The 24,334-nt window shown below is 48.4% G+C and overlaps 1 protein-coding gene across 1 annotated transcript; it reads right to left on the bottom strand.

The window, feature by feature from the left end:
- On the bottom strand, positions 1 to 24,334 carry klf13 (Kruppel like factor 13). Its single transcript, XM_061221208.1, has 2 exons — positions 23,557 to 24,334; positions 1 to 4,753 (listed from the first exon to the last, which is right to left on the bottom strand). Exons 1-2 carry the CDS (start codon positions 23,993 to 23,995, stop codon positions 4,458 to 4,460), a joined length of 735 nt encoding a protein of 244 aa, XP_061077192.1. The 5' UTR covers positions 23,996 to 24,334; the 3' UTR covers positions 1 to 4,457.

Here is a 24,334-nt window from a genome sequence, read left to right as displayed (position 1 = left end):
TTTCAGTGTCTTCAAGTGAATGAAGTACATTTATCTTAATCTCAGTATCTTTAGATATACTTTGCGTCTAATGCAAGAAAATCATCTGAGATTTCTAGCCAAACAATTGAAAGAGCAACACACAAAATTAAAATAGACAAAACAAATAAAATAACATATTAATAACAATAACTGAAATAATAACAATAATAATTTTATGTGACCTGAAAACAGCAAGAAGTATCTGAAAATCACCCCAAAGTAGCAATTTTTATCACGGATGAAAAAAAAAAAGAATATACCCACAATTCCACAAAAATACTCGTCAATGTTGATTTGTTAGCCAAGCATAGAATAAACACTGTGGTTTCACAACCAGACAGATCCCAGGCAGTTTACTATGGCCTCTTTCATATTTCAAAACTCAGGTAGATCTGTTACAGTTAGAAAAAATGAAACAAACCATAAAAGAAAAAGAAAAAAACACAGGTGCATGAATGATTCAAACAGTCAACAATTATGTGAAAACATGAAAGAAATCAATATGATTCCAGTAACTATTAGAAGATACTAATCACCCAAAAACACAGCTCTGTAAAGTGGAATATGTCCTCTGTCAATGCTTAACAGTGTATTTACACCTGTTTACTGAGAGGGAGAACTAGCTAGCATGTGCTAGCATGTAAAACTACTGAAGATCTGAATCTGAATTCAGGCATAAGCCAGTTAGTTACTGTACTCATGATGTGTCCATTTAAAACCACAGGTCAACAGGTTCTGCAGATTAAATAGCATCTATCCGGGAATGTGTGACCATAGGGGGTTACATAGAGGTGATTTCCGGTTGAGAGGAAAGAGACCAGGTATGGACACTGGCTCAGGGACTGAGGTGAAGCCACAGATATTCTATTTATCTCACCAGATATTTTGCTGTGAGGTTCGAAACATTGGGAATTCTGATTCACTGGTTCACTATACTCATGACCGGGGCATGAGTCAAAGAACATCCAAAGCTAACATAGTAATGCGGACAGCACTGGAACACGCTGTTACAAATTGGAATCTTCCGGAAACAAAATGGTGGGGGGGGGGGGGGGGGGTGCTGAATACCTGGAGTCAGTAAATAGAACATCTGTGGTGATGTGGAGGACAGCTCTCTGTGGGTCTGCTCCAACTGACCAGCAGTGAGGCAGACTGAGGGCACCACAGGGGAGCCGTCCGTGACAGACTTTGCACTGCATGTACAAGTTAACCCAGAGAACAATCTGAAAAATAAGAATAAAAACAGAGGTAGGGGCATGTCACTGTCTTGAGTATGCCCTACCAAAATCAGCCCTGAGGTAAATGTGTCTTATGGATTAAGATGAAGTAAGAAGCAGCCTGCACATTAAGCAGCTCCTATGGTTAAGGATTATGGAATGAGTAAGCTGTACTCAGAAGAGTACTCCAAAAAAAAAAAAGAACAAAACAACAAATTTCCAAAATAAAATGAGTGGTCCTGCTTAGGCTTTTGTTCTACACAACAGTTTCATCCATAAAGAAAGAGCTACAGTGCTTTCAAGTACACCGTGTGCTCTAATAACTCAAATACGCATATTCACCGGGTGCCGGGGGGCGTGAAGTAGTACGGCAAGAGGGGTTGGCGAGTGCGTGGGCATGGCCGCACTGTGGGGAGAGATGAAAGGGGGAGCGGGAGGAGGGGAGGGAGAACAGCGTGGCGGCTCCGTTTCAGAACTCAAAGCGTGGCGTCTTGGTCCAGTTGAACGTAACAGGAGTTATGTGGGAACTGCCTCATATGTGGTTTGCCGCAGAATCACCACTGCCACAGGGGCAGTATATTTTTATGAAGGGTGTTTTCTTTAAGGGGCGCTTGATTATGTGCCCTCTTTTTTCGGTGGCTGGGGAAGGGAGGCTCACGTTCGCGGGGGAAGAGGGTGGGGGTGGGGGGGTGAGACAAGGGCAGCCATTCACAGGCGTACACCTGCTTCCTTCTGCCCCCCCCCGCCCAATAACGGCCCCCCTCCCACTGCAGCTGGGCTCCACTCCCAGCTCTAGATGCTCCTCTGTAGGGGCCACGGCGTAGAGAGAGGCTCTGGGACCGGCCCCTCCAAGGCTCTGGGACCTGCCTGGGGACCCAAAAGCAGGAGAGCCCAGCACAGACTTCAGGAGCGATACTAGAGTCTGAGTATTTTTGTTGACATTGACAGCGTTGGTGTTGAAAGCCTCGTGTCTTGAAGCCAGTGCTTCCTTACTTCAGCTTTGTTCCTGAAGGGCCTTTACTTTGAGCCAGCCAGGCCCACCTGTGTGTAAAATAACCCAATTTTCCCACAAAACTTAGCCCGCTTTTCCCTTTTTAATTCAGCTGGACAAAGCTCATTTTGGAGCAAAAGCTTTTTTTGTTGCGGTGGTATAAACCCCCGTTTGTAGCGACGGAGAGGTCTGAAAGCGGGCGCTTATTGTATTCTGCGGCGTGATTAAACTTTTACGAGGGGCCTCCCCAATAAAAATGGGACAGACGGCCCCCCGTCCCTCCGCGCCCGCGACTCACGGAGACTAGCGCGGCGCTGCGCTAACCGCTATCAGCCGAGCACACGGGAAACGTCAATCACACCAAACAAGGCGGGACGCCTCCCCTCGCGTCGCCGGGGTAACCGTACGCGGGTGCTGCTGCGGTCACGTATCGGACCCAGACCACAGCGGTCGCGAAGCTTCGCTCGGTCGGTAACACACTACTCGACCGATGAGGAGCAGGGTTTTTGTTCCTCTCGTGGAGGAACAGCAGGGGCGAACACCAGCGTCCCGCGCATAGGGGACCCCAGCGCGCGAGGCTCCCTGTCTGCCACAACCACAACCCCAGCCCTGACCGGGAGGGGCGTACCCTTTCCTTTTGTCTGTTACAAACGAGGGGCGTGCCCCGCAGCATTTCCACGGGATCGTGTGACCCGCGATAAACCACAGCCCTTTATCTGGGCCCCTGTCTCAGGCCCGCAGCCCTGCCCCTCGCAGATAGCCGTATAATTTGGGGGCGACTGCAGTCTACGCCGAGTTGGGACAGTGACCGTTGTTCCAGCTCAGCTCTCCGGCTGTCCTTAGCAGAGCTTCACCCTCGCGAATAAGAAAACCTGAATAACCCTGTATGCTGTGCAGGACCTGGGCGGTATCCAGAAGGAGCTAGGTCTGGCATAGCCCTCTTCAGCGTTGCCGCCACACACGTCTGTTTAAGCTGTGACACGTAGACTACACTGGCAGACACAGCCATGGAAATGTACGCTTTCCGAAGGTGGGGCTCACCGTGTGCTTCGGACCTTACCCACGCCAGAATATGACCAGTCCACTCAAAAGGACGAGTTTCCACTTGGATCCATGCATGTGGGTTACCCACTGCACTGCTGTATCATTACTGAGATACCATTTTCATCCAGGAAACGGCCATTTTGAACCTTTACCTCCCTCGTCTTTGTGTTCAAGCTTTTCTTGCATGGAAGGCCGTGGCCCCGTTTCGCTAACCCTCACTAAGCAGGCTAAAGTTTAAAGGTTTACAAGCATGACCTGCCTACACTCACCCGGCCGCAATAGGACCCAATTCCCTTTGAAACACAAAAGCAGTTCTGAGTGTACGCTGTGCTTGCTGAAATGTGCTCACAAAAGTCGTCAGAGACTTATCCGATTTACGATTTTGTTGAAATGTAAAGAGAAAAAGACGACAGACGTATATGTTCCTGCGTGTTACTTCCAGTCAAATAAACATTCAAAGAGTGGTCTTGGTCTGACTTACATCCTCAAGCGGAGTAGGGGAAAATAAATTAGTCTAAAATAAAAGAAAATTTTAAAAAAATCAAACCATGGTCTTAAATGAATGTTAATCCAGTGCTAGTTTCCCTCCCCCAGGGTGAAAACTAACAAAACAAAGAGTGCAAATCCCGTTTGAATGTAAGGCTGTTTGTCTTCGTTGCGTTCATTCTTTCAAGCTAAGGAGGCCGTCCCTGAGCAGGGTGCAAAATCCAACTGCGTTGAATTTCAGAGTTAAAGTGATGTCTGTATTGTGCAGTCAAGTTAAGTAGTTAAAAAGACAACTGTACTGAGATCCTGAGGTGTAAATGTGAACCCCCCCATCCCCATTTCATCTTAAATAAAGGTGAAGAATCATATCACTTGCATACCTGCCAATTTCTTCTTCTGAACTGGGTTGTTTAAAATGACAGAAAAGTAAAAATTAAATAAAAACGTAATTGACAACCAGGTAGTCTGCCAGAAGCCATATAAAAAATTACAGACATATTGTACACTATGCGAATATTGCCGTTTGTGAAAGGCTTGTTTTTTTTTGTGTTCGGAGTCGCACGAGAGATTGCACTACAATAGGCAGATATGTACAGTTCAGTACAGTACAGCAAGCAGAGGGGCAGCCAGGAGGGGCGCGGTGGGAGCACTGTGCAACACGAGAGGCGGGAGGAGAGGCCGGGGGTGCGCGGGGGGCTTTAAGGCGAGCTGGCGGGGCTGAGGGCCGGGCTGGACGCGTCGGAGCGGCTGTAGTCGCTGAGGGAGCCGGTTCGGGCCCCGCCCGCCCCGTGGGGCCTCTTCAGCATGCCGGGCTGGAAGTCGGAGTGGCGGCGGGCGTGCTTGGTCAGGTGGTCGCTGCGCATGAAGCGCTTGTCGCAGAGGGGGCAGCCGAACTTCTTCTCCCCCGTGTGGGTGCGGTAGTGGCGCGCCAGCTCGTCGGAGCGGGCGAACTTCTTGTTGCAGTCGGGCCAGGTGCAGGGGAAGGGCCGCTCGCCTGCGACAGGGAGACAGGAGGTCAGACTCAGCGCTCACACCGCGAAACAGGAGACGTCCGCACTGACAGAGGACAGATTAACACTGTCGGTGTTGATCCCTCTGCTGTCAGTGTTCACATATAGCCTTTGCCAGAAGGACGGATCAACCCTGACATGAATCATCGCTGAACTAACATGTACCAACAGCACTCTTCTGAGGTCAAACTTCCAGTATTGTTCCCAGCCCTTCTCTCACTGAACAGAAACACATTTGAACTCTTTGAAGAGTAGGGTTTTTAAAAATGTTTTCTAGTGTTCGAAATCTCCATTTCATTCAGTTACCAGTAGATTGTAACATCAGCATTATAATGTTCAGTTAAGTTCCAATCACACATTTGTGATCTTACACCTTAAAGGGTTAAAAAAAACAAAGGCATAATTTTAGAGACTAATACCATAAAAACATGAAACTTTAGACAAAGGGCGAGACTGTGTGGTGCCGTTTCTATGGCAGCCAGCTCTTTGCTCATATACAAATACCCTTTGTGGCTGGGGTTTCGATTCAACCACTGGTAATTTCTCTACTGTGATTATATCTCTATCTGTAACTCTCTGCTTTCCCCCTGTCTGAATAAAGTCAAAAAAGGTGGACTGTTCGGTTTCCTTTAAAAATAAATAACTCCACACACAGGCTTTGTCAGTGCCAGGGCTCTACTCAATTTTTTTCCAAACAACACAGGCAGAAAATTCTAGGAGCACACTAATGCATCACAATTAGCGGATGTGCTCCTAAAATATTCTTTCCAGTTAGCACACATCAATTTTCAGGGGCAAACGCTGCAGAGCGCTGTAAAACCCGGGCCAGAGCTAGACCAGGCAGGCGGGAGAAACTGTTGAGTAGGGTGAAATGGCGGAGACAGGAGGTCAAACAGTCCCACGTCACCTCTGATCCCACCCCTCCGTCTCGCTGGCTGTCACTCACGCGAACGCGATGCGAAAGCACAGGATCCAGAGCTCTCGCTCTCACACTGCCACTCGTCCCATGCAGGCTTCACAGAGGAAGCGGCCACTTTCTGAATGAAACGCTGCTGCCCAATCACAGCCGGCCCTCCAGTAATTTCTCTCAACAAAACAAGTCGATGCGCCGCTCCGACAGCGGTTAGAGGTTTTCCTTTTGTTTTCTCTCTCCATTCACCGAGACACTTGCGCTCAACAATGCGTTTTGTCGAATTGGCAGGACGCGCTTTTGTTTTTTGCGAGCTGAAAGGTGTTGTTCAAACAGGGGGGATGGGGGGGGGGGGGGGGGGGTTTAAAAAGCTTTTAAATCTTTTCTGCGGGAAACGTCAGCTAACAGGATGGAAATGGCTGACCTCTGAGAGCCTCACACTAACGCTTCCTCAGCGGCATTGGCACACACGACCGCAGCCTGGGTTTAGGAGCTTCACATGCCGGCGTGCTGTGAACCCTGCATGACCTCCCTCGCCCCCCCTTAAAATAATGTACACGTGGACTTTCACAAGCAACTCATACCAGATACCCCTCTCTCCCTGCCTTTAACGATCACCGCGGCGACTGCAAAGCTGTGCAGGGGATTCCCTGCCCAGAATTCTTTATCAGGGAAGATGTGTGGCGCGGTCCGTAGAGCGGCCGATTCTTGAGCCGCGGACGAGTCTTCCCGTGCGGGCGAGGGTTTGCCCTGAAGGGTAATGCCTTCTCTACCCTCTCTGCTTTCTAACTGTCTGAATAAAGTAGGGAAAAAGGGCAGCAGGGTGGACTGTCTGGCTCTCGTAAAAAAAAAAAAGGAAAATAATTAATTATCACTTTCACAAGATGCTCCCTGACAATGACCGCTCAGAGGTGACCTTTGACCTCTGGCTGACACAACGGCAATGACCTCAGGCGCCAAGGCTCGAGTCAGCAGCTAAGCATAACAGGCACCGCCTCCACACAGGCATAAAAGATTTGCAAGTCCTCTACTTTTATGAGCCATTGGTGAGAGGGAGGTGACCTCCTCTCAGGCTCCAAGAGCCTTTACATGGACACTGGTGAAAAGCCCATGGTAGCTGGGGAAGATTTCTACTGCATATTGCCCATGACAGGAGGGCTTTTGTCTGTGATTGGTCAGAGCAGGAGGTAGTAGCCAATGGGGCGACAGGATAGAAGATGTCTCCTGCATATTGCCCACGACAGGAGGGCTTTTGTCTGTGATTGGTTAGAGCAGGAGGAAGCAGCCAGTAGGGTGACAAGCTAGAACAGCACCCTGACCCTGTTCTACCATATAACTATCTGCACAAGAAATGACAGCCTTCCCTCTCCATATGCCATAAAAGCGGTTTCGACGCAAATCCACCCACAACCAGATGTTACAATATATCTTGGTGTGGCTTTCTCATTGTGCGCTCTCTGTTCTGTGGAAACAGGGGTGGAAATACACGCCCAAAATCCCCTTCAGTGATACTCCGCCCGACAACAGGAGTAGGCACCATTACACACTGAACAACATCCCCACCCCCCGGTGTGTTTCTGTTGTGTAACACAAATGATTCACCTTCATGTTTTATAAATGCTTTTCACACAGGTCAGTGCCTGTCTGACATTTGATACATAAAATGGATAATTTAAAAAACTGGTTTGGATGTATTAGACTAATCTGGTGTTAAACTGCGGTTTAAGCAACAGGCTAGCGAGATGAATTTAGGAGCGTTGTGCGACTGCCCTCCACCTCTCCTTCCTGCCTTCCTGGAAGACCCCGGGAGGGAAAGAACCCTTCTGCTGTCTGGAGCTTACACACACACACACACACACACACACACACACACGAAGCCAAGCCACAGAGGAGGGAAAACATGCTCCTTTATGGCGGTCCTCCCCCCATCCCCCCCGCCATTGCTAGGATACAAAGCCAGTGTAATCAGCAGGCAAAGCAAGTCCAGACTCCCACAGTCTGTATGTGCAGAGAGCCAGCCTCACCTACTACAGCGCCACAGAGGAGAGAGCACTGCTCCTGGTGGAGCAACCAAACTGCACACGTTTGCACACAGATACACATGCCCACACACACACACACACACACGTACTGTACGTACACACTCACAAAAGCATGCAAACACACACACAAGCACACACAACGATACATTGACATACAAATGCACAGATACAGTACATAAAGAAGCACACACATACAGATAACTGAGATACACAGTATGTGTACACAAAATCACTCACAAAGAAACTACCCAAACCACACACAGCGCAGTACACACTGTACATATAGACACACAGAGATGCACACACATACACACACTCAAAAAAACATACGCACACAAAAGTCCAAACAAACAGAGGGTCACATGTGTTTGTTCCCATTTAAACATCCTGGATCAAATCTATAAATATACAGCGTGGAATGCGTCAGATTATTATTGTAAGGGAGGAAGGACTATATTCCCCATTGTCATTTTCTTCATCCCTGTTTAAAATGGATTTATTTTTCAGTGAGAACCCGATCCTGATCTCCGCTTCAGAGCCTGATTAATAAAAGAAGGACCCTCTGGTGACAGGAGACTGCGCCGTGAGAACCGAGTGTTTGAATGAAACGCAGCCTTTATTTAACCGCATGCAGGGAGGCCTGACAGCTGAGCCATCGGATCCAGCGCCATCAATATTTCACAGCGCACCAGAGGGGACTGGGGCAGCGCTGGCTACAGATACACCTTAACAGCAAGCCTCAAACAAACGCCCGAGGTATAAATCGGGTAGAGAAATCTATTTGAGGACAGACTGGAATAAGCACGTACGTAAAGCCCGTTGTCCTCCCGCATAATAATTTTAATCGCGCGCACGTTATCAGACTATGGTCGCTATTTCACAGACAAGGCACCAAGCTGCGAAACTCTTCCGATAACGCGCAGAGGAGGGGAATTAAGGCGTGTCCAACTGGGTTTCGGTAAGATACATTAGCGAAGCGAACACGCAACGCAACTGTAATATGTTTGTTTAAGACGAATAAATTACACTTGGGTGCGGTGGAGGTTTGGTTTTCGTTGTGGCCAATCAGATTAGTCGTTGTCTCTCTTCAATTCCACGGTATCAAGGCCATAGGCCAGCTGGCAGTTTCGTCGAGCTTGATATATTTGTCCGGGAGTTGCAGTCGTCACATGCGCATTTATAGAACCTCAGAATACCTCCTCAGAGAAAATGTTGTTGTAAAAATAGTCTACGAACGAGAAGGCCTTTTTCATCTTTACTGGACATGAGCCTGAAGTATCCATTTATTATTTGTCATTTTTATTATTATTAGACTTTGTAGTCGTACAGATTGTTTATATACTGTACTACTGTAGCACACTACTCTTCAGATGTACCAGGCAATTTAAGAGACACAGTTCATACTATCTGCTTCAGCATTGATGCGCTCCACAGCCAATGGGTCCACACTAGTCAACCGAACCCTAAGTAGTAATGCTGTTATCAATATAAAAAATATAAAACAAGACGAGCATGAACCCATACAAATTTGGAAAATGTTCATATTTCTAAACCTAGGTTATCATGATTATACAAAGGGGCCTATCCTATATCAAAGTATTTCTAGATAATACTATTTGTAAAAATATCTTTATGGATATTTAAATGAAGAATTGATTTGTAGTGAAAAATAAGATGCACTCAAAAATCTAGTTATACTGAAAGGCTGAAAACACATGATCACTGTCCACAAAAACAGTGCAGTCCATTAGCAGCAAGCGCTCAGCAATGTTGGAATCAACACACTCAAGTGTATGCAAAAGGGAACAAAACACAAATAATTTCCCAGGTGTTTATAAAAACAGAATTGAGTAATCACGTTAGACACCAAATTTGAACAGCACCCGCTGTTTTTATCGACACACCCTATTGCACTGCGCAACCCCTGCTGACGCAAACTCCAGACCACAAAACTACAAAATCAGGCAGATGCAAATAATTACATTTGCACATGAAATAAACAAGCAATTCTGCTAGCACCAAGTAGCGTTTGCGCTGCAGTTGTCACGAATATAGGGCCCGATGTTTCTGTCCACTGGTATTTAAATAAGCAAAAGCGGTCCATTTGAAAATGCTTGGGTAGGTCTGGTGTTCTTCAAAACAAGGTCAAATACAGCACGGGTGACAGATGAACAGGAGTACAGATATCTGAGGAGGGAGGGGAGGGGAGGGGAGGGGGGAATCTGGTCACATGGGCAGTCAGTCGCCAGGAACGTGCGCACGCACACACAGCAGTGCGTCAGCGCAGGGGAAGACGGGGAAGGGCATGAGGGCTTCAGAAGAGCAGCCCACTCCCCACACAAGCCACCCCGCTCCAGACTCCCACACAACCTGCCAGTTTCCCCCTCAAAATGGCTCCCAACAAAACGGGTGCGACAACATTCCGCATTCGCACTTCCTCACTTTGATTACGGGCCTCGAACGCTAATTACACCGAAAGAATTCGCCGAAAGGAGAGGCGGTGTCAATCGGGTTTTTTCGTTGGGTAACACGGAGGAGGCCGTCCGCCTGAGTTTGGACGGCACAAACGGGCCTCTCGCGGAAAGAGCTCCTCTTTGTTCCGGAAAGAGCGGAACAGAGGCGCCGCGGTGAAGCGGTGTAACCGCGGAGCGGACGCCTCGCTGCGGCAGATTTACAGCGGGAGCCGGCCGCCGTCTTCACACCCTGTTCCTCCGCACGTCTGCGTGCGTGCGGCGCGTGCCGGCGTGTCTGCGAGTGCTTGTGCAGAACCGCGCGGGTGCTGTGCGGCCGCAGCCTCCCCGGTGATGTCAGCCCCGAGCGCGGTTCTCTCAGGAGCGCGGCCGCGGCCCTTTCCTCGGACTGGGAGGAGTAATTGCGGAGGCTTTGGATTGCCTCGTTTCTTCCGGTGAACCCAGTGACCTACTTACCCCCCAGTTGCTGGGCAGGGCAGGCCTGTGTGGAGTAACGCACTCGCGGTCCAAACGCCGGCTCCTTCAGCAGCCGCGCGGTTATGTCACAGCTAGTTAGGTTATGTAAGCGCTCCGGTTTTGTGCCAGTGGGTCAGTAAGTAAAATCCCTCCCTAGCTCTCTCTCACACCCGCCCCTCTCTATCTCTCTCTCACTCCCTCCTTCTCGCCCCCCCCCTCTGTTACTGCCACTCTCTCCCTCTCTGTTTCGCTCACTCTCCCCCTCTCTCCCTCCCGCTCTGACTCTCCTCCCCATCTCTCCCTCCTCTTCTCTCCCCCACTCTCCCTCTCCTCCCCCATCTCCCTCTCCCTCCTTTTCTCTCTCCCCACCTCTGCCTCCTCTTCTCTGCCTCCTCTTCCCCTCACTCGCTCCCTCCCTCTCGCTCTCCCCTCCTCTCTCAGATCATGAATGTCAGCTCAGGGTGTTAGTCGGATTAAGATGGAGGTGAAATGTGCGGCAGGATGAAATCCGAGACAGTGTGAGACCGCAGAGGCACTCGGGCCGGCGAGATCCCGCGGAAGAGATGGCGGCCAAATCGCTCCTCCATCTGGCTGCGGCCGGGCGCCGTACCCCAGGGGGCGCGGCGTCACCACCTGTTAGGGGCAGAGCCACCAGCAGCCAACCCTGATGGACAGGAGCGTCAGCCAATCCCCCACGGGCTTCGCTGCATGGGGGTCTGTGGTGAGATGCTTATGTAAAACTGCAGGCACAAAGGGGCGGGGCAGGGAAAGAGAGAGGGCCACTCTCTGCGTGATAAGCCCTGAGAGATAACCCCACTGGTCAATCCCAGAGGGAGAAGGGCGGGGTCACGTGCAGCCCAATTCACCTGCCCAAGAAGGGGGAGGGCAGAGCGGATGACCGAGTCAAACGCATAACTGCTGGCATTCAATTCAAGTTCAGCTCTGGCCATCCCAGCAACAGTGAATGGACACTTAAGGCACACTTAAAGGCAGCATAAGTAGACTGTGTGTGTGTGCGTGCGCATGTGTACATATGTGTGTGTGTGTGTGTGTGTGTGTGTGTATATGAGGGGGATGGATGGGTGCGTGGGTCAGGGGGCTGACTCATCACTAGGCTGTAATTTACTTCCTGCCACTGAAGTTTACGATTCTGGCCGCGAGCCAATGGCAGGCCGGACGTGGGTTTCTACTGCGGGTAATGACACTGACGCGCTGCCTGGCCCAGCTTTTCATTACGCTAATCACTTAAACAGTGTTTACTCTCCGACTCCACTACACAGAGCGTGGAAACACGGCCCTTGCTTCTCAGAGACAACCAGGTTATAGGGGGGTAAAAATACAGAAATGAAGGAAGCGCCTAGATAGATCATTCTGGAGCTATATCTTATTTTGCCGCTAACTGACAAGCTGTACTCAAGCCCACACCGCACTGTCTGGAGGCTAACCGCGGGTTTGAGAGGGAACGCCATGTGGGAGAATCTGGAGAGCGGTCTGAAGAACGCGTTGGAGTGAAGAGGCGGCCAGAATGGCCTCTCTGTTCATTACCAAGCCTTCTGCCCCGGCACAAGGGCTGATGGGATATAAACGCTATAGACGGCTTGGTATTACCAGCTACCAGCTGTTTCAAAACTTAGCTTGAGCTGGTCAAACCATGTTGAGTATGGAGCTGGTCAACCAGCTCCCAGTTGTTTCAAAGCCTAGCTTGAACGGTTTCTTTTCAGCAGGGAAGCTGACACTGTAGCTTGTATTTCCATAAAAATGGAAAAGGGCTGTAACCTTTTCATGCTAAAGCAACAGAAAACGGATAATGGCCCCCGCCCACCATAGACGCAAATGGAGGAGAGTCGTCCCTGTGTTTGAGACGGGGAGAAGGGTGAGAAGCCAGCCGGGCTGAAAAGGGGCCAGTCAGGCTGCGATTAAAAGAGTGCATGTGTGGCAGTAAAACGCAAACGACCCCTCTGACCCGTGTGTGTGTGTGTGACGTCGTCCGTGCGCGCTGACGCAGCTGTGTGGGAGAGGCGGACCGCAGAGTTCAGTTAAAGCCCTCTGTGGTAGAGCACATCTGTGTGTGTGTGAGCACATGACTCTGCGTGTGTGCTCGTGTGAGCATGTGCGTGCATGTGCGCTGGCATGTGTGCGCCTGTATCTATGTGCGCTTTTGTGCTAGCATGTGTATACGAGTCTTCATGTATGGCGTATGTGTGTGTGTATATACGTGCGTGTGTGCGCATTAGCATGTCAGGGCGTGTCACACCACAGTCCCAGCGCAGGCTCCTGAACCGAACGGAGAGACAGACCCGCCACGCACCCCTCCACTCCACGCGCCACGCCCTCGACAGGGTCTGGAGCCCCACACCGCACTGCATCCCAATCAGTCCGCCGCGATGCCCGTAACACCCCCCCCCCCGCCCCCGGGGCCCACGCCTCGCATCAGACTTCAGATTCCTTATGGAAATAAATCTGCTTTTACTAGACAGCCTGCAGAGAGCCGAGCCGCGCACACTGCCTCAGCCGACAACGCTCAAAGCCCGGGCTCACTGCAGGGAGAATGCAGGCTTTTATTTATTTTTTTAAACTTCTTTCTGTTTTTTTAAAACTCTGGTTAACTAAGGACACGGAGACAGCTGAAGCCAGCCGAGCGTTGGAGAGCTCTTCACGCGCAGGCGCGAAACGGAGTAGCTACACGTGCGAATCGCCACATAACGCCCACCCTAATTCGGTTCATCTCTGTGGAAAAACTCAAACGAAAAAAACGCACGTACGAGACGTCGTGAACTTTCGACCCGCGCTTGAAACAACCCTGGCTTGTCGAGCAGCTCTGGAACGCAGATGTGTGACGATATGAAAATGATTTCGGTTGAAAATCGTGACACCCCCGTTCTGAGTTCTCCACGCACCATCGCCACGGTGACTGGCAGCACTGAGGGCGGAGTGCTTTCACCTCTGAATGAGAAATGGAAGCGTCCCCCCCTCCCCCACCTCCTCCTCCTCTCCTCTCCTCTCCTCCCCCCATCTGCTGAATGTGTCCTTTCTTCAGCTGTGCGCACGGCTATGAGGGGCTCCGTGACAAGACAGCACAGGCTGTCCGGTTCATTACGTAAGAGAGAAAAACACTCACACACGGACATACACACATGCACACACACACACACACACACACACACACACACACACACACGCGCTCTGTCTCTGTGGGTGAGAGGGAGAGAGCTGAGGAGCTCCTTCATTCACAAAGTGCTCCTGCAGCAGGGTTCAGCCTTCAGCATGCTAATCCTGCACGGGCAGCTGAGAAAACGACCTCCATCCCCAGCCCAGGGCACTCCCTGTTTGTCCCAGTAATGCACTGCTCAAAGCGCACGCACGCACGCACAGACATACACACAACCAGTGTTTTTGTTTTTTGACTCAGAGGAAGACGTTTGATGTCGAAATGTCAGCCTCACCTGTACATTAAACAGAGTGCATTTCTCTGAGCCCAGTGTGCTCCACTGTCTCTTATTTCCGGCTAGTCCCTGTGAAGCTTTCCTTTAAATACACTCACACACACACACAAACATACTGTACACAGAGGAGGCGCAATTCAAGACAGACAGGCATTCATATGTAAACACTAAAAGCACTGACAATACGTATATAGATATAATACACACACCCACAGACACACACACAGAGACACACACACACACAGAGACACTCCCCTTCCCCACTGCAGCCTCGCTGAGCACTGGTGCATGCGCTCTGCTGCTGTGCGTGAGAGGCTCAGGGGTGGTGTTGGAGGCGCAGGGGGGTTAACACACCACCTCCAGATCCCCCTCTTCCTGCCCGCGGTAACCGACACCCTCCCAACCGCCGGAGCCGCGAGGCCTTCCAAAGCCAAGAGCCGCCAACTGCCCCGCCATTATTTTAGAGTGACCCACAGTGGGGCGAAGAGCTGGGGGGGACGGGTGGAGACAGAGCTGCTTTCATTACGCTGAAGCACAGCCCGAGTGCGTGACCGCTATTGTGAACGGGCAGTCACATGTGCTCCTGTACCATAACTCTACCTCTGGTGTAACAGCCCTCTCTGAGAGGTACAGCAAAGGCACTTTCATTCTTTCACACAAAACTATCAGAATTAAATTCATTTAATAACTATGGGTTTCACACTATATATTTCTATATACGGTACAAATATACACAAACATGGATATATACATGTTATAGAAGAGGAAAAGTGTGCCTCTTTATGTATTAGATTTTTTTTTTTACAGGATACATCTGTCATTCCAGGAAAGAAACTGTCTGCACCCAAAAAGATCCCCCCCCCACCACCTCGTCGGCGGAATTCTGACTGCAAGCCGAAAATTAGGAGGGAATTCCGTGGAAACGACCCCCAAAGGGGAACAAACGGAAAAAGCATTCAACACCGATGACTGGTCAGGAACTCACAGAGAGGAACCATTCAGCCACACCGGACATACAGACCAGTATGATGACGAATGACGATGACAGTCATTTTATTTACAAAATACGAACAAAACACTTCACTTAACTTCCAATTGTTATTTATTTTTTTTAAATATAGAGTAATCACATGTATAATAGTTGGACATGTATCGTCTTCTTAGTGAGCTGGCTACATATGCAACTACAAGCTTGTGTGCTATTTAAGTTCTGACAATCCATCAGCTCTAAACCAAAGCTAGAATGTTCTGTGCTATTATTTACAGCTAGCTGACACAGCTAACTAGCTCCCGCAATGGGCTTGCGTTTGTGGTATGGATAATAAGATAAATATACCGTTTCAACATAATTTGGCTAATTAGTTACACTAAACCCAGTGCAAATGAACTGCAAATGACAAACCTAACAGCCAGAAATATTTTTAGTAGCAGAAAAAAAAAGAATTGGAATTAAAAAAGGGGAAATATTTTCTGGAGGGAAAAATTTACATTTCCTCACCAGCTACTTTATGATGTTTCACTCTCCCCACACTTCCATACTTTTCCAAGACCACCACCGCCTGCATGGTTTGGCCGGAACGAGCGCGAGGGAGGTAAACGTACCAAGAAAGGAATGCCTTTTAGGGTATATTGAGGTGAATCTATGTACAGTAGAAACATTTATAGAGGCAGATTGCCAAAGGTTAAGCTGTACAAGGATTACAAGAACCTGGTCGCGGTGGAAAGAGCACCAGCCGACCTTGGGGCCTTTGAGGCCTGTACTGTACTCGGTCCAGCATTAACTGGACCAAGGGGACAGCTATGGACTCCATCTCTGGCAATGGGGAGAGAACATGCGCCAAGGCCCAGAAATAACAAGTTGGAAGGAAAACCCAAACCTCTGAACAGAAACCTTCGGTGATAGAATGGAGTCTGCCCCTCTCAATTTTAAAATAAATGAAAACCTTTTTCTGGAATGGCGTATTTGTTCCATACCTTAAGGCTTTTCCCTTTGAATTTGTGCTTCCTTGCTGCGATTATAAAGTTGGATACACTGCAATAGACGTAGTGACATCCCTTTGACACGGTTGGGGCTAATGTGCATGAGGGGACAGTAGGGGGTACTTACGGTACAATTCCAAAGGACCCCGTTGAAAGACAAAGACTATGACGACAAAGACAATACATGTAACAGACTGTAAAATATGTCATTACAGCCTTTGTCTACTGTACGTGTGGAAAAGTAGCGGCCCCCTGTCATGATTAGAGGCAAAGTTTTGTCCCCCCTTTAGGTTGTGGGGGGGAGGGCAGACTTTCTCTTTGTGTTAGTCAGAGATGTGGGAGACTGTGAGGGCGAGTGGGGCTCGCTGTGAAAAGGATGTGACTTAATGAGCTCGTCAAAGGGCCACTCGTGTAGTCTGAGCTGCCAGCTTACATTACCAGTGCCATGGTATGAGTGGACCCACACATCACCCAAGCGCAGCCTTGTACGGCGGATTTAAGCCTCATTAGGAGGGGAAAAAAACCCTGTTACGGGACAAAGGCGTTCGAGTAAAAACACCTCACGCAACAGTAGTTCTGCAGCTCACTGATTTTTTCACTAAAATTACACCAACAGCAAGTGCCTTCTGGTGAGGTACACTTTCCACCCAAGCCAGCCTCTAGAGAGTGGTCCCATTTTTACTTGGAAAAAAATTGATCTGAGGAAGAAAAATCAGAAGAGCACTTCTAAACAGCATCTTAGAAGTTTGCCTTCTCCTTGTCTTTGGACCCTTCGGTTTACACAGCGGGTCCCATTTTTGAGACGTGCTTCCCAGCCCCGGCTGACGACAAACTGAGAAAAGCGTCAGCTTGCGGCTTTATGTCCCCCCGCTTTCCATCAGCTTAGCACAAGAGCTTTGAGTCCGGGGGGAACCCCACCTCCCTTTTCTGGAGATCAGACAAAGCTGTCTGGTAACCTTAGACCCGAACCTGCCGCAAGCGGCCAGAGCCGAAACAGAACACGGCATAATGAGCAATTTGTATTCAGTAGGAGTCGAGATCTCCTGTCTGCCGTGTGTGACTCCTCCCCCGCCCGAACCCTTCCTGCTTCAGTGTCACAATAAAAGCATAAAAGAAGGCCCCAAGAGTTTACCCACCCTCGTTTTTACGACACATGTGTCGGCTATTGGCTGCGGCGTCATCTGCTCTGGAGCCTCGCAGTTCCCAAAGACTGGGGAAAAGGAAGGACAAAAAACTGCCGTCGAGCCGGTCGACTCCCTTGGAGAAAAAAATGAAAAACCGCAACACAAACACCGTTGCAGTCCACCATTATGTAAGCAACAAGGCAGAGGGGTTGCGTAAACAAAATCGGTCAAGGTGCTCTGAAATCTAAACAGGCCGCATTGTATTTGTGTGATGACGAGGCTTTGCGTGAGTTTATGTAACTGCCAGCCTCCATCTTTGAATAGAAGCAGAAATCGAGACAGAGGGAAGACGCGTTGCCTAGGGGCTCAGATTACTGAACAACGGATCGCATTTGGGCGATGAAGACCATTAGATAATAGAGGTCTTCATCTCGCCACTACCCACAGGGCCAGCAACACCGTAAAAAAAGATCTGGCAATATAAATGTCACAGGAAACACAATACTCTTTTTTTGGGCCAGCCTGATGAGCTGGCTCAGAGCATTATGGATAATATCCTTGGTAACTTAATGTCTGTAATAGGCATTACAGTAATCCCTTACAGATACACTGAGGGTTAAATTGAGGTCAGGACATGAGGAAGATCTTCACAAATATATTGGATAAAGTGTTGAAACTTCAACAAAACTTCCACCACTGCTCTATAGACACTGGTGCTAAATTTCAGACTCTACCACAAGAGTTTGTTATTAAATGTTAGCTGCCAGTAGGTTAACTGCACTGTAAATTGGGGGTTTGGGTTTTGGGTTGGGGTTGGGGGGGTCACTTTCTGCTTGGTATACCATTTTTATATTATTATAACATTTATCCCAAGCTTTGATCAAGATGCAAGCATGAGCTGGTCACAAATTTCTCAAAAAGCGCACTTTTGTAGTAATAATTGAACTGTACAGCAGAAGTAGGATTTTAAAGTGCATTACAAACAGCAGTGCTATTTCTAATTAAATTGCACCACTTCTGGAAGCAGATAGATCTTATTTTGAGTCTCAATGCCAACAAGAAACGTAACCACCACCATTATTCGATTAGGCCTGGAGGGAGTGTGTGTGGATCTTATGCTAATCGCTTCAGTGGAATCACCCAGGATGGTTACAGGAGCAGGGCGGGCTGAGCACGCCTCTGTTTCTCCAGCCTCGCAGCAGCTGAAGCCAAAGCTTTCTTTCCCTCGTTTTTTCCGGTTCCCTGCGGCTCCAAAGAGGACTGAATACTGTAAAGTCCGGAGAACCCCATTAACAGCTTAGGAAAAGCCAGTTTGGCCTGAGTACCGCTTTGAATAATTCCCACATAAAGCCCTGTTACTTCCGAGCCCGCTGCTCCTCGCCGTGCCCCTGTGCTGTCCCTGGTGCTCTGTGTGCAGCGATTGCTGCCACCCAGGGGCCTCTTTACCGGGGGCCCCTACACTAAAGACACATCCCTGCCCCCTGTCTCTACTGGGGGCCCCTACACTAAAGACACATCCCTGTCTCTACCGGGGGCCCCTACACTAAAGACACATCCCTGTCTCTACTGGGGGCCCCTACACTACAGACACATCCCTGCCCCCTGTCTCTACTGGGGGCCCCTACACTAAAGACACATCCCTGCCCCCTGTCTCTACTGGGGGCCCCTACACTAAAGACACATCCCTGCCCCCTGTCACTACTGGGGGCCCCTACACTAAAGACAAATCCCTGCCCCCTGTCTCTACTGGGGGCCCCTACACTAAAGACACATCCCTGCCCCCTGTCTCTACTGGGGGCCCCTACACTAAAGACACATCCCTGTCTCTACCGGGGGCCCCTACACTAAAGACACATCCCTGCCCCCTGTCTCTACTGGGGGCCCCTACACTAAAGACACATCCCTGCCCCCTGTCTCTACTGGGGGCCCCTACACTAAAGACACATCCCTGTCTCTACCGGGGGCCCCTACACTAAAGACACATCCCTGCCGCCTGTCTCTATGGGGGCCCCTACACTAAAGATACATCCCTGCCGCCTGTCTCCATGGGGGCCCCTACACTAAAGACACATCCCGGTCTCTACCAGGGGCCCCTACACTAAAGACACATCCCTGCCGCCTGTCTCTATGGGGGCCCCTACACTAAAGATACATCCCTGCCGCCTGTCTCCATGGGGCCCCCTACACTAAAGACACATCCCTGTCTCTACCAGGGGCCCCTACACTAAAGACACATCCTTCAGCTGGCCACGAGGTTGAGAGCTCCCTGTGATGTAACTCAGTCTAAGCCCAGCCTAGACTATGACTATTTAAACAAAGAGGAGAGGATCTTCTAAAGCCAAACAAAACGGTTCGGGAGTTTCATAAGCACAGGAAGAGGTTTGATACTGGATTTCAAATGAATTCTCTCTCTTATTTACAGTGAGGTGTCGTTCTTCTCCCACCTTCCCAAAGTTTTTTCGATTTGTTCAGTTGGGCGTGAGAGATATCCGCACTGCCAACGACAGTTCTAAAGCTGCTGAGTAGGCAGTTCTGACTTTCAACACCGGAACAAAGTCAGTCTCTTCTTTCTACGCATTTCCCTTTTGATCCTGAGAAAGCACTGGCCGACTCCCACGACCAACCCCCGCCCAGCCCTCCCCCCTACCACCCTACGCCTCTGGGCTGTTTTGACTACATATGACAGACATATTCACAGTTATTCGGGCAGACTGTAATTATTACTTTCTAGCAATTACCGAGCCAGGACGGAGCCGTTGCCCTCTCATGGAAAATTCCATTTTGCCAGCTCTTGTGTCACGTTTACGGCTCGCCTATCCAGTTTACATCGCTGGCCCAACCTACCCAGCTGCCCCCCCCTAAACCCCCCCGCCCCCCCCTCCAAAATGGCAGGACATGCAGAGCAAGGAGACAGATTCAGATCAGCACAAAGGCAAGTGTTCTGTTCACATGGAGTTTCCATGCTACCTTCAACTATAGGGGTAAATTGCATTTGCCTAAAGTGAAGGAAATTGCCTGTGTAGAACATCTGCCTTGTTGTACTACCCCATTACAATGCCATGTTGTCTTCGCTCCAGTTAGGGGACTTTAATTGACTATGGGAAATGAAATATGTTTATATTCACCGAGTATGATGCTTACCACATGGCGTTTCGCTTGAGTCATCATTTCACACCTAATGTTGATCATCAACATTGTTTCATGTTGATGATGTTGTCTCTTTAAATTCCATCCATCTTATTTGGATAAGCAATTCTTGCACTCATTATCATAAATTCTGAGAAAATATCACTGCTATTCCACCCACATCAGTTTTAACAATCTAGATGGATATAGCCCATTAGCACAAATATACAACGAAGGAATCTATACAGTTGAGCCAGTGAGTGCAATAACCTCCACAGGAAAAGATGTAGCAGTCAGACTGGTAAAATAACCATCATCTGCAAAGAACCAACCACAGAAAGTACAGGACGTGCACCCACATTTATGAGGTCATTCTCAAAGAACAAAACAGTGCAAAAGTCTGTTCCTGTGAAGGTTGACTCATTTAATTTCTTTCAGGATTGGATTTACAGTCGTGCTGAAAGCCTGCCGGGAGTCTGCGTGCAAGCTATCGGATATGGCATTATTGTGTAAGCAGTACAGGGGGGCGGGGACGCAATTACAGTCAGTTCAATGTAATACTACTCAGATCCTTTAGCCAAAACAGGTGATTATCCATGGCTTGGCATTCCATTCATTTTTCTGGGTCAAGGCCTGGCTGCCCCAGTCTGAAGTAGTATAGACACACCACAGCTTTCTGCAGTGCTCTGCTGACAGATCCAATGCAGTTCCCTTGGTTTCCACTGCATTGAGACAAAATGATATACAGCAGGGAGTCAAGTAAGGACTCCAGTTCTCCTGGCTCTGGAGCCTGTTTTTGAAAAGCACTGCGCTCCCTCCTTGGGTCGGACAGTGGCGTTTAACCGGGGATGGTGATCGGTTCTCTCTTTGCTCGGCTAGTAGAGGCTGGAGGAAAATGTGCTGAGTGCTGAGGAAGCAAGCCGAGGACAGAGCGCAGTTTGGCGGAGCCGTCGCTGAACTCAAATGACCCACATTCTCTGATTACCCAAACAAATGAGACGGAAAACTCATTATTCAACCGTTTGGGGAGGGGGCGAGGGGTGCGGCCCAATCGACTGCCAGGCTTGGGCAAAAAAAAAGAAAAAGAAAAAGAAAACAGTCAGACGACGCCACAAGACGGGAGTCTTTGGCTTGCTTTTCACAGAGTCCCGTGTCCTCAGGTGAGATGCCAATGCGACAGCTGTTTAAAAGGCTACGCCCGCAGGAAACGAGAGCCTTCCGACGTAAGAAGGGTGGAGCAAAAAGCGGTTTCATTTCATCAAAATAACTATAGCTGAGCCTATTCTCCAAAATATATATATTTCAAATGTAGCTTAAATGTAACATTGCACACCCCTTTTACAAATTATGATGTCCGTCAAATTCAGTAGGATGCCCATCAAATGCACATCAGAGCATTAAGACGTAGACATACACAGGCACGTTTTACATGCAGTGTGCAAAGCATGAATCTAACCTGTAAATACTTGACTTGTCCCTTTCGGCCGCAAAAAGCATTCTACAACTACACACATCCTCCGAACTGAATGTTTAAGTCGACAAAAGAAAAACATTCAGACATGTCCAGATCTATAATTAAAAACGGCATTTCTCAGAGTAAAAATGAGAACAGACGTGGGTTCCCAAAGCTAAGAATAATAGCCAAGCCATTTTCTGAATTAAAAAATACATGCTTTGTTGTTCTTGGGTATAATTGTATGTACAATTGTGTGTACAGTATGTACTCTCCACGTTATGCTAGATGTTCATTAAAAAGTAATCACAAGTTTTCAAATTGTGCATTTATTTCTCCACTGTACTGCTCATTGTGGATGGTGATGAAATATACAGCACAGTAAACAATATTAGGCCTACAAGCCGTTGCTGGGTGGTAACCTCCATTTAAACAACCCTGAATTTCTTCCAAGCAGTGACTTCAATGCCATCTATAGTAGCAGCCAAATAATTACATACAATGCTGACAAAATGGAAGTTAAAAACAGGACCGTGAAACAAGAGTATTTCCCCCACATAAGTAAAGAATTTCCATGGTTTGAGTGGGATTCAGTGCATCACCAACTGCTGCAGAAGATGCTTGTTGTTGGATAGGGGTGGAGCTTGGAGACTAAAGCCGTTTTCACAAAGCAGCACTGCGGCATTAATTTAATTCAGACCCACACAATACTGTCTTTGGAAACGTATGATCTAAAGATGGTCTTTCGTTTATTTTTTCATCCCATCGGTATCATACTGGACCGCCTGCACGTACACCCTCTTCCTCCTTTCTGAGCTCAGCTAGCTGCGTCTGTTGCTAGCCAGATCAGCTGGCAGTCTGCTCTGGTGGGGGTGTGGCACGTCACAACAAAGAGCAAAAGAGTCAGAGATGGGCAACTGCAGAAGTCTTACCAACCCCCACTTTTCCTATATATTGAAGAGCTATTTCTACAGTTCCAGAGGATTATAAAACTATTGCCATTCTACCGAAATCTCAACAGATTCAATATATTGAGGCTTTTCCCAGCAAGGTGACGCCGCGCATCGCAAGTTTTTGGTTTTCGGGCTTTACGTTTTGTGTAGTTGTATTCACTGTAGCCTTAATGGTTGAAACTTATTGCCGTTTGCACAGTGGTTTATTTTACCTGCGCTCTAGCTCACATGTCTGAAACCGCGATATAGTCGAGCACTTTCGACTTGTTTGAGAGCAAGTCACGTGCAAACGTTACACGCGCAACATCGCTTGTTTTTCACCGCATTTTCGCAGAAGCCGGGCGTCAGGCGCTCTGATACAAGCCAATGAGGTTCGGAAGTCGAAGTAGAATGGACAAGTACAACTGGGAGTGTATCGACCAAAAAATGATTATTTTAATGTATTTTGTATTCCTGTGTTACTATACTATAGACCAGTAACGATAAAAGCGTTTTATAAACCTGCCAGTCAGTGATATTTAATTCGCATGTAAGCAGTAGCTTAAGACACAAATGCTTCGCTATATTGTTCACTATGTGTGTATTTTTACGCGTATATTTGCACGCAGATAACCAGTAGTGTCTTTGTTCCAACTACTACTAGAATTCACAAGTGGGTGGAGTTCTGTGTTCTGCAAATTGTAGCCTACATTGGTGTTAACTTCGTGTTTTTTTTCTTCATCACACAGTAAAAATCCACAGACATATGAAAATTATGTAGCTATATTTCGTCGCCCGTGTAGGCTACTTTTCTGGGATTAGCAAACGCTTTGCATAAAATTGAACTGACCTGTGTGTGTCCTTAGATGGGCTTTGAGATGGGACGATTTGCCATAAACTTTTTCACAACCTGAATAGTGGCATTTGTGCTTTTTCTGGGGAGATTCATGTTCAATTCGACCCCTCACACGTTTGCCTCTTTGTTTGGGACCCGCTTCGACGTTGACGGTGGTAGGTGTGGCAGAGTTTCCGTCCTCTCGTGAAAGGGTCGGCGGTTTATTCTCCTCTGCCTGGTTGGCAAAACTGGTGGGGTTTTGCTGGTTGAAATCGGCTAAAATCCTGGCCACGACGAAAATAGAGGAATTGTCTTTCACCAGAGGATCTTTAGTCTCCTCTCCGTTTCGCGGGGCAGACGCAGTTTCTGGTTTAATCTCTCGGTTCCCTTTGGGATCGTGGACAATGGCACGACTGGACATTGACACAAGGCACTCTGCAGCAAAGTGATCCATTTCGTTAAATAGATTGCCCCTGCGTTTCTTCGTGACATTCAAAAAAAGACTGCTTGGTTAAAAAAATCCCGATCCCCGGTGGCTCTCCCTTTTGTATGATGCTGATATGGAGGTAGCTGGATGTCACATTAGAGAAAACTCACTTTATGAGCTTACCGGCTTTTCAGCGAAAATAACATCCTGGTCGCAAAACGATTAGAATCGAAACGTAAATACATTAGGCGACACGTTCCCTCGTACTACAGGAGATTTGTTGATGGTAAAAAGCCAATAAAGTTAACAATGATTAAAAATAAAACTCCCATCGTTGCTTCTATCCTCTCCCCTGCATGGTGACAG

The sequence above is a fragment of the Conger conger genome, chromosome 15 (assembly GCF_963514075.1).
Source record: "Conger conger chromosome 15, fConCon1.1, whole genome shotgun sequence".
Classification (NCBI taxonomy): domain Eukaryota; kingdom Metazoa; phylum Chordata; class Actinopteri; order Anguilliformes; family Congridae; genus Conger; species Conger conger.
Note: the sequence above shows the minus strand (reverse complement) of the source record. Positions and strands in the feature narration are given on the sequence as shown.

Coding starts and splice junctions, on each gene's coding strand:
- klf13 (XM_061221208.1), bottom strand. CDS start 23,995: ATGGATCACTTTGCTGCAGAGTGCCTTGTGTCAATGTCCAGTCGTGCC. Junction 4,754..23,556: donor CCATCTAAGGACACACACAG/GTCAGTTCAATT, acceptor TCCCTGTCGCAG/GCGAGCGGCCCTTCCCCTGC.